We start from the raw sequence: 12,498 nt of genomic DNA on the forward strand, positions 1-12,498 counted from the left end.
GGGACTCTGGGCAAGTCACTTAACCCTCCATTGCCCCATGTAAGCCACATTGAGCCTGCCATGAGTGGGAAAGCGCGGGGTACAAATGTAACGAAACAAAAAAAAAATGTCCCATGAAGATATTAGCAACCGTGGGGGCAAAAGAGGCTCCCATAACAATGCCAGATTTTTGTAGAAACAGGGTCCTCAAAAATAAAATGATTAAATTTAAGAGCAGTAGAAGTCAAATCACACAGAAACTCAGAAAGCACCCGATACGGACGGGGGCGCAACTCCAAAGCATCAAGAAGAGCATCCAAAGCCTTCTGTTGAAGTCTACAGGTATAGAGAGATTGTACATCAAGAGTAACAAAAAAAAAAAAAAGCTAGGAGTGTGTTCCCATTATGAAACTTTATTAATTCTATGGACAAAATACTTGTTTTGTATTTAAAACACTTTACAGTTACTATGAATTATAAAAGAAAACATGAAAAGGGCACTTTTAGGTTTTGATTTGTGTGTAATAACATACTAGGCTATTTATAAATATTATTGATAGCCATTTAATGCAGACTAAAAAAAGTCATTTTTTTCCTATCACTCGTAGGCTCGAAGGAATAGAGAAACTGCTATTTTACAGCGCAAGATTGATGAAGTACCCAGCCGAGCTGAATTAACACAGTATCAGAAAAGATTTATTGAACTCTATGGTCAAGGTATCCATTTTCAGAGAGGAATGTACTGCTAAAGGATAAGGCAAACTAAAGGGACCTTTATCACATAATTGGGACAATTTTATGAAGCTTTTGCTGTATGTAAAGCGTATTTTACACACAAAAAAGGACCTTAATCAAATTGCTTGGGTGAATGTGTGCGTGGAAAGTATGCGTGCTGAAAGATTCTGTGTACTTTTATGCAGCCTGTGATTTGTAGTTCCCAAGGGTGTAGTTGGGAAGGAATTACAATGTACATACATGTGTTATTAAATAACACGTGTACATACAGGGGGTAATTTTATAAAGGCATTTTCATGTGTAAACCTTTTTTTTTGCACATAAAGGGCTAGATTGTATATATGGTCCCCAAAATATCGGCACTGAAAAAAAAACAGTGCTTAGCGCTATTCTATAAATCTCACTTAAAGTTAGGCATGATTTATAGAATACAAGCCGTAAAGCCCGTTAAATTGGGCGACATTTTTGTTGTGAAAAATGTAATGAAATAGCCAAAGCAAGAACTGAGAGTGGATGTCTACAGTACACTTTTATATACTACGACTCTCCCCTGCTCCCCCTCCAGCCACCCATGTCCAGCGACTCTCCTCTCTCCCCTGCCCCCCATCCAGCCACCCATGTCCAACGACTCTCCTCTCTCCCCTGTCCCCCCTTCAGCCACCCATGTCCAGCGACTTTCCTCTCTTCCCCCTGCCCCCCCCCCCCTCCAGCCACCCAGGTTGTCCAGTGAATTCTTCAGGGCAGGCAGGAAAGATCCCCAGTCTTGCCTGCCTGCCCACTGCTGGCGCTGACTCTCCCCCGCTGCCGGATCGCTCTTCAAAAGGGCTGCCGAGACTTCCAGCGGTGGCCTCACGAGACTTCTGCTGAGGGGGGGCAGGAGGAGAGGAGGGTCGCTGGACATGGGTGGCTGGAGGGGGGGCAGGGGAGAGAGGAAGGTTGCTGGACATGGGTGGCTGGAAGGGGGCAGGGGAGAGAGGAGGTTCGCTGTACAGCACTGCGTACGTTTAGTATAGCGCTTTAGAAATGATAAGTAGTAGTAGGTGTTGCGGTTATGATCAGCTGACGTCAGGAGAGACCTGTGACGTGCCGTGCATGCGCAGAACAGCTGCTCTCTACTGCGCATTTGTGGGTGAGTCGGTCACCTCTCATTTATATAATTAGATGCTCAGTGGCCATCCCGCAACTAAAATTTAGCGCAGCCATTTATGCCAACTAAAACCTGGTGTAAATGCTCATGTCTTATTTAGGCACGGATCGGGCATATTCGGTAATAGTGCGCGTAATTTTCAGGAATGCCCACCTGCAACCTGCCCAAGCCTCTCCTATTGTTACAACCCCTTTTGTGATCCGCGCATTAGAATGGACCACTTTACAGAATACGCTTAGAGAAAGCTACGGTGTAAATTTTAATTAGTGCCGATAATTGCTGGTTGGCCGATTATCAGCGCCAATTAGCTTGTTAAACAATTAGGTTGCTTGCACAAATCAGCTACGCATGCTGATTTGCACTCACTACTTTAGTCGACGTTTATAGAATTTGAGGGGAAAGGTCTCATAATATTACCCCATGGGTTGCACATGTAAAAGCAGGTGCAGTGACAGAGCCTGTGTACTTTTACACGATCTTTGTGTAAGTGTGTTTAAGGGGAGGGGGGGGGCATTTTATATCGGCTCTGAAGTAAGTACACACAGGAATCCAATATGTTAGCATTTCACTTTCAAAAAGGAGACTATGTAAAAATGAGAAGAACGGTGAAAAAAAATTTAGGCGTGGATGTTGTTCAAAAATACCATCCTGGACGCACAGGCCAGTTATATTCCGTGTATTAAAAAAGGAGGAATTGAGACCAAATGACAGCCAGCATGGTTAAAAAGTGAGGTGAAGGAAGCTATTAGAGCTAAAAGAAAATCCTTCAGAAAATGGAAGAAGGATCCGACTGAAAATAATAAACAGCATAAGGAACGGCAAGTCAAATGCAAAGCGCTGATAAGGAAGGCAAAAAGAGACTTTCAAAAAAAGATTGCGTTGGAGGCAAAAACATATAGTAAAAATTATTTTTAGTAATATAAGAAGCAAGAAGCCAGCAAAAGAATCAATTGGACCACTAGATGACTGAAGGGTGAAAGGGGCACTTAGGGAAAACAAAGCCATAGCAGAGAAATTAAATGATTTGGGAGAGACATCAGTTCCAAAAATGGTATTCAAAGCTGACGAGTCAGAGAAACTGAATCAAATCTCTATAAACCTGGAAGATGTAATTGAAGAATAGCAAATCGCCTGAACTGGATGGTATTCATCCCAGATTACTGGTACAATTGAAAAATGAACTTGCAGAACTATTGTTAGTAATATGTAATTTATCTTTAAAATCAAGCATGGTACAGAAGATTGGAGGGTTGTCAATGTAACGCCGATTTCTAAAAAAACGTTCCAGAGGTGATCAGAGAAATTATAGACGGGTGAGCCTGACGTCAGTGCCAGGCAAAATGGTAGAGACTATTATAAAGAACAAAATTACAGAGCATATTCAAAAACATGGATTGAGACAAAGCCAACATAGATTTAGTGAAGGGAAATCTTGCCTCACCAATCTACACCATTTCTTTGAAGAGGTGAACAAACATGTGGATAAACTTTCAGAGAAGGGTGACAAAAATGATATAGGAGATAGGATGATTTCCCTATGAGGAAAGGCTAAAGCGGCTAGGGCTCTTTAGCTTGGAGAAAAGATGACTGAGATATGATAGAGGTCTATAAAATAATGAATGGAGTGGAACAGGTAGATATGAATCGCTTGTTTACTCATTCCAAAAATACTAGGACAAGGGGATATACATTGAAGCTACAAAGTAGTAAATTGAAAACAAATTGGAGAAAATTTCTTTACTCAACGTGTAATTAAACTCTGGAATTCGTTGCTAGAGAATGTGGTTAAAGCAGTTAGCTTAGCAGGGTTTAAAAACAGTTTGGATAAATCCCTGAAAGAAAAGTCCATAAGCCATTATTAAGATGGACTTGGGGAAAATCCTCTGCTTATTTTTAGGATAACCATCATAAAATGTATTGTACTGTTTTGGGATCTTTCCAGGTACGTGTGACCTGGATTGGCCACTGTTGGAAACAGGATGCTGGGTTTGATGGACCTTTGGTCTGTCCCAGTATGACAAAGCTTATGTTCTTATCTGGTTTTAAAAAGGTTTGGACAAGATCCTGGCGGAAAATTCCATAGTCTGTTACTGAGATGGACATGGGGTTCCCACTGCTTGCCCTGGGATTTGGTTGCATGGAATAGTACTACTAATTAGGTTTCTGCAAGGTACTTGTGACCTTGATTGGCCATTGCTGGAAACAGGATACTGGGCTAGATGGACCATTGGTCTGACCCAGTATGGCTGTTCTTATATTTTTATGTACTGAGTAAAGATTCGGTACTATGCATGGGTCTAAACCCATGCTGAGAATTATGCAAACTTTGAATCCAAAAACTGCATTATTTGAGAAGCAACTAAGGATTCTAACAGCTTGGCTAGCCATGATATGCTAGCCAGTGGACGAAAATTTAAAGTTACTCTACTGCTCAACTTTCTTTCCTCCAAGTGAATTCCTTTTATCAGTGTCATCTCTGTCAACTAATTTCTAATCAAGTTCACCACCTTGGGACCAATCTCCACCTGCCCAATTTATTTATAAATCCCCTTGAGGAGAACAGTATGAAAGGCTTTGCTGAAACCCAAATAGACAACATCCAGCATATGTCCTCACAGTAATTGTGTAGTCACTGAGTTCAAGAAATCAATCAGAATCACTTGGTGCAATCTGCCCCAATGTTACTTCAGGACTTACAATCCATTGAACTATAGATAATTCACTATTCTTCACTTCAGTAGCATCTTTTCCCACCATAGAGCTAAGGTTTTCTAGCTGGTAATTTCCATCCTCTTCTCTGTTACCACTTTGGGGAACAGCGACCACTGTCACCTTTATTTAGTTATTTTATTTAAAATATTTATAGTCTCCATATCGAAATATCTATGTAGATTACAATAAAGTATTCATGGTCTATTGAACACATCCTTCAGTGGATTGACCAGAACCTCTCTGAGCTCGCTGTGTATCCTGGAATGCATCTAAACTGGCCCCATGTTTTGTTTACTTTCAGTTGTGCAAGTTGTTCAGACTTTGTTGCATGCATAGTGAGTTATCTGGTGTATATACTTTCTGGCTATTTGTGGTCTTCCTTTAGGGTTTTCTTCTCGGAGAACTGAAGTGTTTGTTTGGTATCTGTGTCTTTTCCTCATTACTTTCCATCCTTTTGTTTTTAGATTTTTAGTCTTACAATTCCAAATCTATCTTTCCTCCTCTCCCTGACATATCCGAAAAAGAGTTGTCACTTGACTTTACTTCTTCAGCTGTCTTTTCTGTCAGCCATATTTTTTGCCATCCTGAGTTTTTTTTTTTCAGCCCTTTCAGCTTCACCCCAGTATTCTTTTCTCTGCTCTCTTTTGTGATTCTCTGCACTCTGTGAATGCCACCCTTTTTGTTTTTATATTTCAGCCTCTTCCTGAGAGAACCATATTGGTATGCTTTTCCTCTTGCTTTTATTTCCTTCCTTTACATAAACATCTATTATCATTTTTATAGGCTCCTTGGAGTTTAATCCACTGTTCTTCCACTTCTCTTATCTCTTCCCACTCTGCCAGCTCCTCTTTCAGATGCTTCCCCATTCTCCTAAAGTCATCCGGTTTAAAGTCTAGAAATTTTTAGGGCTAGATTTCTTAAAAGGCAATCTATCGTCGTATGGGGCTGCTGGATAAATGAACAGTCTGCAAAACTGAATACTGCCCTGGGGCATCTTCCCCGTGGGAGCATGTGTTTGAAGTATTATACTTAGTGGTCTGTGTTTGCATTTAATATATTGATTTTGTTCTTTGCAGTATCAGCAACTCACAAAGAAACAAAGCAATTCTTTACCCTCTATAACACGCTGGATGACAAGAAGGTCTTTTTAGAAAAAGAGGTAAGCAAACTCTTGAGAATGTGAGGATGAAGGAGAAAAATGTGTGTAACATAGTAACATAGTAGATGACGGCAGAAAAGGACCTGCACGGTCCATCCAGTCTGCCCAAGAAGATAAATTCATATGTGCTACTTTTTTATTTGTACTGTCCTGTTCAGTGCACAGACCGTATAAGCTGGCCAGCCCTATCCCCGCCTCCCAACCACCAACCCCGCCTCCCAACCACCAGCTGTGGCACAGACCCTATAAGTCTGCCCAGCACTATCCCTGCCTCCCACCACCGGCTCTGGCACAGACCGTATAAGTCTGCCCAGCACTATCCCCGCCGCCCAACCACCAGCCCCGGCACAGACTGTATAAGTCTGCCCAGCACTAGTCCCGCCTCCCAACCACCAGCCCCAGCACAGACCGTATATGTCTGCCCAGCACTAGCCCCGCCTCCCAACCACCAGCTCTGCCACCCATTCTAGGCTAAGCTCCTGAGGATCCCTTCCTTCTGCACAGGATTCCTTTATGTTTATCCCACGCATGTTTGAATTCCGTTACCGTTTTCATCTCCACCACCTCCCGCGGGAGGGCATTTATTAAAATTATACCATGTAAATTCTGGCACTGGAGGAACATGTTTCACAACCTACTGGTGATGGAAACACAGGATGCTTGTTTTACCCATAAACTTAAGAAATATTTCTGGGCGACTTGGGGTGCATACATCCCATCTTTGCTTCCTAGAGTACGTATCCTTGTGCTTAATGAACTAAACTTATAACTGTGACATCACTGTATTGGCGTTTGTGTATTTGCTTTTTTTTTCTGATTGGCTCGGGGAATTGGAGGATGAGTTAAGATTGTGTAAGGGGGGTATGGGTACTGTTCTTATGTTTAACTTGACAACTGGCTTTATTGGTGGTGGGGAGGAGTCACAAAAGTCCGGGCCCTTCTCTACTGGTGGAGCTCCTATGTTATCTAGGAGGCATCCTTTTGGTTATGAATGGTTCTGATATTGCTTGGGAAAGTAGGGATTGGGGGTAAATATGCCTTACTAATTGTTCATTTTCCATTGTTCTATTTAAACTTTTTACACTTAATAAAAAAAGTTCTAACATGTAAAATTTCAAATATAGTGGCGAACGTAAGAATAGCCATACTGGGTCAGATGAATAGTCCATCTAGTCCAGTATCCGTCTTCCAACAGTGGCCAATCCAGGACAGAAGTACCTGGCAGAATCCGAAACAGTAGCAAGATTCCATGCTACTGATCCCAGGGTAAGCAGTGGCTTCCCCCATGTCTATCTCAACAGCAGAGATTTTACATATTTCTGAAAATGGGAAGACTTGGTATATCAATCAGTATTAAAACTAGTGAAAGAAATTAATTGACTTATTTTTAATGGAACTATGATCATTTAAAAATCCAACATTTTATTAGAAAACTAGTAAAAAAGCCCCGTTTCTGATGCAAATGAAACGGGGGCTAGCAATGTTTTCTTCTGTATGCATGTGGGAGTGTGTGTGTCCCTGCCCTCTGCCCTCTCTCCCCTCCCCCCTCTGAGTCCTTCACTGTTACAGAGCCAGCGATTTGATTTCGTGCTCTGCTGTTTTCCTTCACTGACTGTGTTAGAGAGAGGGCGGGGCAGACACTCATAGGGAAACCGGATATCTCGCCCCCTTCACACTTCCGGCTGGAGGCTTCATAGAACGTTGGTGTTGCTTTTTATATAGAGAGATAGTCTTTCCATATATATGTAATGGCTCCCCTCCCTTCCTCTCCCACCCCATATACAGTCTTACTGCAAAACTCTTACATGTGCTCCTGCTTTTCCTGAGTACTGCTTTAAATGTGCATTTGTAAGCAAAAGTTGGATTTTGGTTTTGTTTCTTTTTCCTACTCTGAGGTAAGATGGCCATCATTAACGAGACCCTCCCACAGCCACATTGACTATCATATGGTTCTTGAGATTTCAGACTAACATTCCCTCATAGTGCAATAATATTTAGGAACATAGTTATCAACATGACATTTAATCTTCTGAGAATACTGTAGTAGTGGGGAGGGGTTGACCTGTTGCCACCACAGCAACTGTGGTACTTGATCATGCACTATTATGATATCCTTGGAAGATAAATGTCCAAGGGGTGAAGTTATCAACATAGACTACCATTAATATGTATTATTTTACCACTAATTCGTACTATTTTAGTACCGTTTTATGCATTGAGCCTAGTTACTAATTACCTGGGTTAACAGTAAAATAACATGTCTTAATAGTAGCTCACATTTAACTCCTTCCTAAATATTATTGCACTATGAAAGTGGTTATATTTTTGTATTAATACTTTCTTAACTATATAAAGACAAAATAAAAATCTAGACATCATAAAGTTAGAATACTTCACAAATTCTCAACGCCAATTTGACTTTCTATGCACATGCTCTTAAACTAATGAACTTGTAATCTGTTGAAACTCTAACACTATTCCCAGTAAATTGCTGGATCCTGTTTCACTAAATGTAAAACTTATTAAGTGAAGTGGCTGACTCTCAGAATGTTTGGAGCTACGCAATCTCAGCTCAATAAGGCTGTTAATAGTCCATGCTCCTTTACCCAAATCATTATTGAGTCAATCCACCGTGACTTGTGCTATGTGTGCATATTCACTTATTACAGTTCAGTCATTGAAACTTCACTTGAAAACTACTAAAAGCCTTTACAAAAATAGTCACTTCAAAACTTATAGTATCATAGCTCCTCTAATTCAGCGCCAGTAATCTGATCTTCACTGTAATTACAGAAGTCCAATTGAAGACGTCCAGTTTCATTGAATCTTCACCTTCCACCAAATCACTGTGCTCTACAGATTCATGTATAGGGGCATAATCGAAAGGGGCGCCCAAGTTTTCCTGAGGACGTCCTCGCAGGACGTCCTGGCGAAGGGGCGGGGAAACCCATATTATCGAAACAAGATGGGCATCCATCTTTCGTTTCGATAATACGGTCGAGGATGCCCAAATCGCGAAATTTAGGTCAACCTTAGAGATGGTCATCCCCGATTTTCGGCAATAATGGAAACCAAGGACGCCGATCTCAGAAATGACCAAATCCAAGCCATTTGGTCGTGGGAGGAGCCAGCATTTGTAGTGCACTGGTCCCCCTGACATGCCAGGACACCAACCGGGCACCCTAGGGGGCACTGCAGTGGACTTCATAAATTGCTCCCAGATGCATAGCTCCCTTACCTAGGGTGCTGAGCCACCCCCCCCCCCCCCAAAAAAAAAAAAAAAACCCACTACCCACAACTGTACAACACTACCATAGCCCTAAGGGGTGGAGGGGGGCACCTACATGTGGGTACAGTGGGTTTCAGGTGGGTTTTGAAGGGCTCACATTTACCACCACAAGTGTAACAGGTAGGGGAGGGATGGGCCTGGGCCTGCCTGACTGAAGTGCACTGCACCCACTAAAGCTGTTCTAGGGACCTGCATACTGCTGTCAGGGAGCTGGGTATGACATCTGAGGCTGGCATAGAGGCTGGCAAAAAATATTTTAAAAGTTGTTTTTTTTTAGGGTGGGAGGGAGTTAGTGACCACTGGGGGAGTAAGGGGAGGTCATCCCCGATTCCCTTCGGTGGTCATCTGGTCAGTTCGGCACCTTTTTCAAGGCTTGGTCGTAAGAAAAAATGGACTAAGTAAAGTCTCCCAAGTGCTCGTCAGGGACACCCTTCTTTTTTCCATTATCGGTCGAGGACGCCCATGTGTTAGGCATGCCCCAGTCTCGCCTTCGCTATGCTTCCTACACGCCCCCGTGAACTTTGGTCATCCCCACAACGGAAAGCAGTTGACGCCCAAAATTGGCTTTCGATTATGCCGATTTGGGCGACCCTGTGAGAAGGATGCCCATTTCCCGATTTGTGTCGAAAGATGGGCACCCTTCTCGTTCGAAAATAAGCTTGATAGTCATCTTATGACAGAAACATACTGACTTCACAACACTAATCTTTTTTTTTCCTTTTTTTTTAATTTATAAGTTTCCAAAATAGCTTTATGATGAGTTGTTTTTAGAGAAAACCCCTCCAGAAACCACCTCCCGAAGGAGTAATAATCAGAAATTAAGTCAAATGTGCAGACTCCCAAAATATAAACTTACTAGACTGATAGTATACAGTATATTTACATTGAAATTTAAGCTAAACAAAAGCTCTTAACTGGATAATTCCCAGATAAAGCAGCAAGAAAACGTCTTCCAAGTCTCTTAAGATACATCTGGAAACATCAGAACTTTAGCAACCATACACATTCTCTCTTTAGATCTGGAATGATATTGAAGCAAAAGATCCCTATCAGCATTTGTAGCTAGTGTTACCATTGTTGCCCAGGAACTCCTGACCTGATGGTCAGTCAACTTCTGTAGCTTCCAAAAAAGATCTCCATTATTTTCGGGCCCCCCCACCCCCACCCCCATGGGTGGACAAGTAATAAGCTCATATAACCAGCAGCATCAGATCTGAAGATAGCTGAAGAGTCTTCAATAAATGTCTTTAATTCTTTAGCTGAAACGTTCTGAGCTGGAGAAACGTTCACACTTCTAAAAGTATTTTCACATTCTCAACCTTAAAGCATAGTGATCATAAATATGAGACACAAACAGATTATAAAGATTACATCTGAGTAAGAGTCTGAGTGGATTGTATTTGTCCCACAGTAGAATTTAAATGAGAGGAGTTCCAGCTCCAAAGACTTTACTTTGTTTTGCATCTCATTAATATGAGAAACCAAAAATTATCAATGGAGAAAAAACTGTTTTAGCCAAGTCGGATATAGACAGCCATATAGAATCCAAAGTCCTTTCTGTAGGTTTATTCAAAAAGGGAGCCAGGCAATTCCTGAGTAAAAGAAAAATAAAGGTTTTCAAGGCCCTTATCTCCAACACAACTCCAGCACTTGCAGCGATCTTCTTCAAGTTGCCTCCATCTTGGTCCTGCAAGTCTCCCTTCACCCCGAGTAGTTGACCCGTGGTAGTATCATCTAACTCAGCTGCTTAAAGAAGACCCCAGCAGCCCACACTTCATTCAGTGGATGCTGCACAGCTTGGGCAGGTGAACCTGTCGCTCTCGGCTGCAGGGGCAGGGTTTAAGTGTCCGGGTTCAGCACCATTTCAAACCCTAAGAATCACTCCTGCCCTCCGTCCATAGAGGCAGATTCCAGCGGGACCACACCCTGAGTCAGTTCTAAACTCTACTGCACGGCTCACAAAGCTATCAGTCCCACAACATGGGCAGCAGTAGCAGAGGCCTGAAAAAAGCCCTGTTTTCTGTCCATCTTTGTGCTTTCCCATTATGGAAAATAGAAAAAGTAATAGATATTTTGCAGCCACCCTGTCACAACACAAACCTTAAATTGCATGTCGTCACTAACTACTTATATGTTCATAAAAAAAACTTTGTACAGTTCATAAAATGCTGATTCACTCTCTTCCTTTATTTAGACCCTGTGGACATAGTTTGTAAAACAAAAATCCATCGTTGTTCCAGCTGCGCCAGTGTTGTAGTTCTGTCATTACTCCTATTGCCCAGCATGTGATCAAGTATTCCCATAATTAAATCAACCCACTGGTGTCCACACTCTATGCAATGCTGAGTAATAGGGTCTAATAACGTTGCTGTAGCCAATCTGGATTTATGTTCACTAAGCTGCAGTTTCACGTTGTGACTAGTTTAAGACACATATATTGTAAGAAATAAATCACATATGATGTCTTACACATAGAATAGTACCAGGCATTGGTTTTTAAATGAGTGACAGGATGTTGCCACTCTACAAATGTAGGTGCCTGTGAACCAAAATTGCACTCTTCACATGACTGATGGCTCCCAGCGCTCTGTGTTAGATGTTCCTGATGGTCTAAATTTAAATTGACTAATTTGTTTTTCAGATTGGGTCCCTGAGTGTAGGCAATACAGGAGCCTCATTGAAAAAGTTGATGCAAAGCAAACACATACCCACTGCCAAAAATTATTATTGGCTGATAAAGAGTTGCCTTATCTGAATACTTTAAGACACACATTTGTCACTATCTTCAGGAGGGAAATAACAAGTAATCTCGCTAGAACTACTGGAGGAATCGGGCTGAGAAGAATAGTTTATTATTGTGCTAGAGTTGTTATCCATTAGAATTGAAGAAGACTTTACCCATAGGACAGTTTCTATGATTGTGTGACTCTGGGCAAGTCACTTAACTTTCCATTGCCCCATGTAAGCCGCATTGAGCCTGCCATGAGTGGGAAAGCACAGGGTACAAATGTAACAAAAATAAAATAGATACTATTGGAGATTCTACATGGAATGTTGCTACTATTGGAGATTCTACATGGAATGTTGCTACTATTGGAGATTCTACATGGAATGTTGCTACTATTGGAGATTCTACATGGAATGTTGCTACTATTGGAGATTCTACATGGAATGTTGCTACTATTGGACATTCTACATGGAATGTTGCTATTCCACTAGCAACATTCCATGTAGAAGGCTGCACAGGCTTCTGTTTCTGTGAGTCTGACGTCCTGCACGTATGTGCAGGACGTCAGACTCACAGAAGCAGAAGCCTGCGCGGCCACATTGGTGATCTGCAAGGGCCGACTTCTACATGGAATGTTGCTAGTGGGACTCTGGGCAAGTCACTTAACCCTCCATTACCCCATGTAAGCCGCATTGAGCCTGCCATGAGTGGGAAAGCACGGGGTACAAATGTAACAAAAATAAATAAAA

The 12,498-nt window shown here is 41.9% G+C and overlaps 1 protein-coding gene across 2 annotated transcripts in view; it reads left to right on the plus strand.

Annotated features, from left to right (window-relative positions):
* LOC115459553 (coiled-coil domain-containing protein 93-like) overlaps positions 1–12,498 on the plus strand; it is a 227,635-nt gene that overhangs the window by 175,249 nt on the left and 39,888 nt on the right. For both annotated transcript variants that reach the window (XM_030189365.1, XM_030189366.1), the window contains exons 18-19: positions 588–696; positions 5,650–5,732. In XM_030189365.1, coding sequence (XP_030045225.1) covers positions 588–696; positions 5,650–5,732 — 192 coding nt within the window. The remainder of the gene's footprint in view (positions 1–587; positions 697–5,649; positions 5,733–12,498) is intronic.

This window comes from Microcaecilia unicolor, unplaced genomic scaffold, assembly GCF_901765095.1.
Source record: "Microcaecilia unicolor unplaced genomic scaffold, aMicUni1.1, whole genome shotgun sequence".
Taxonomy (NCBI): Eukaryota; Metazoa; Chordata; class Amphibia; order Gymnophiona; family Siphonopidae; genus Microcaecilia; species Microcaecilia unicolor.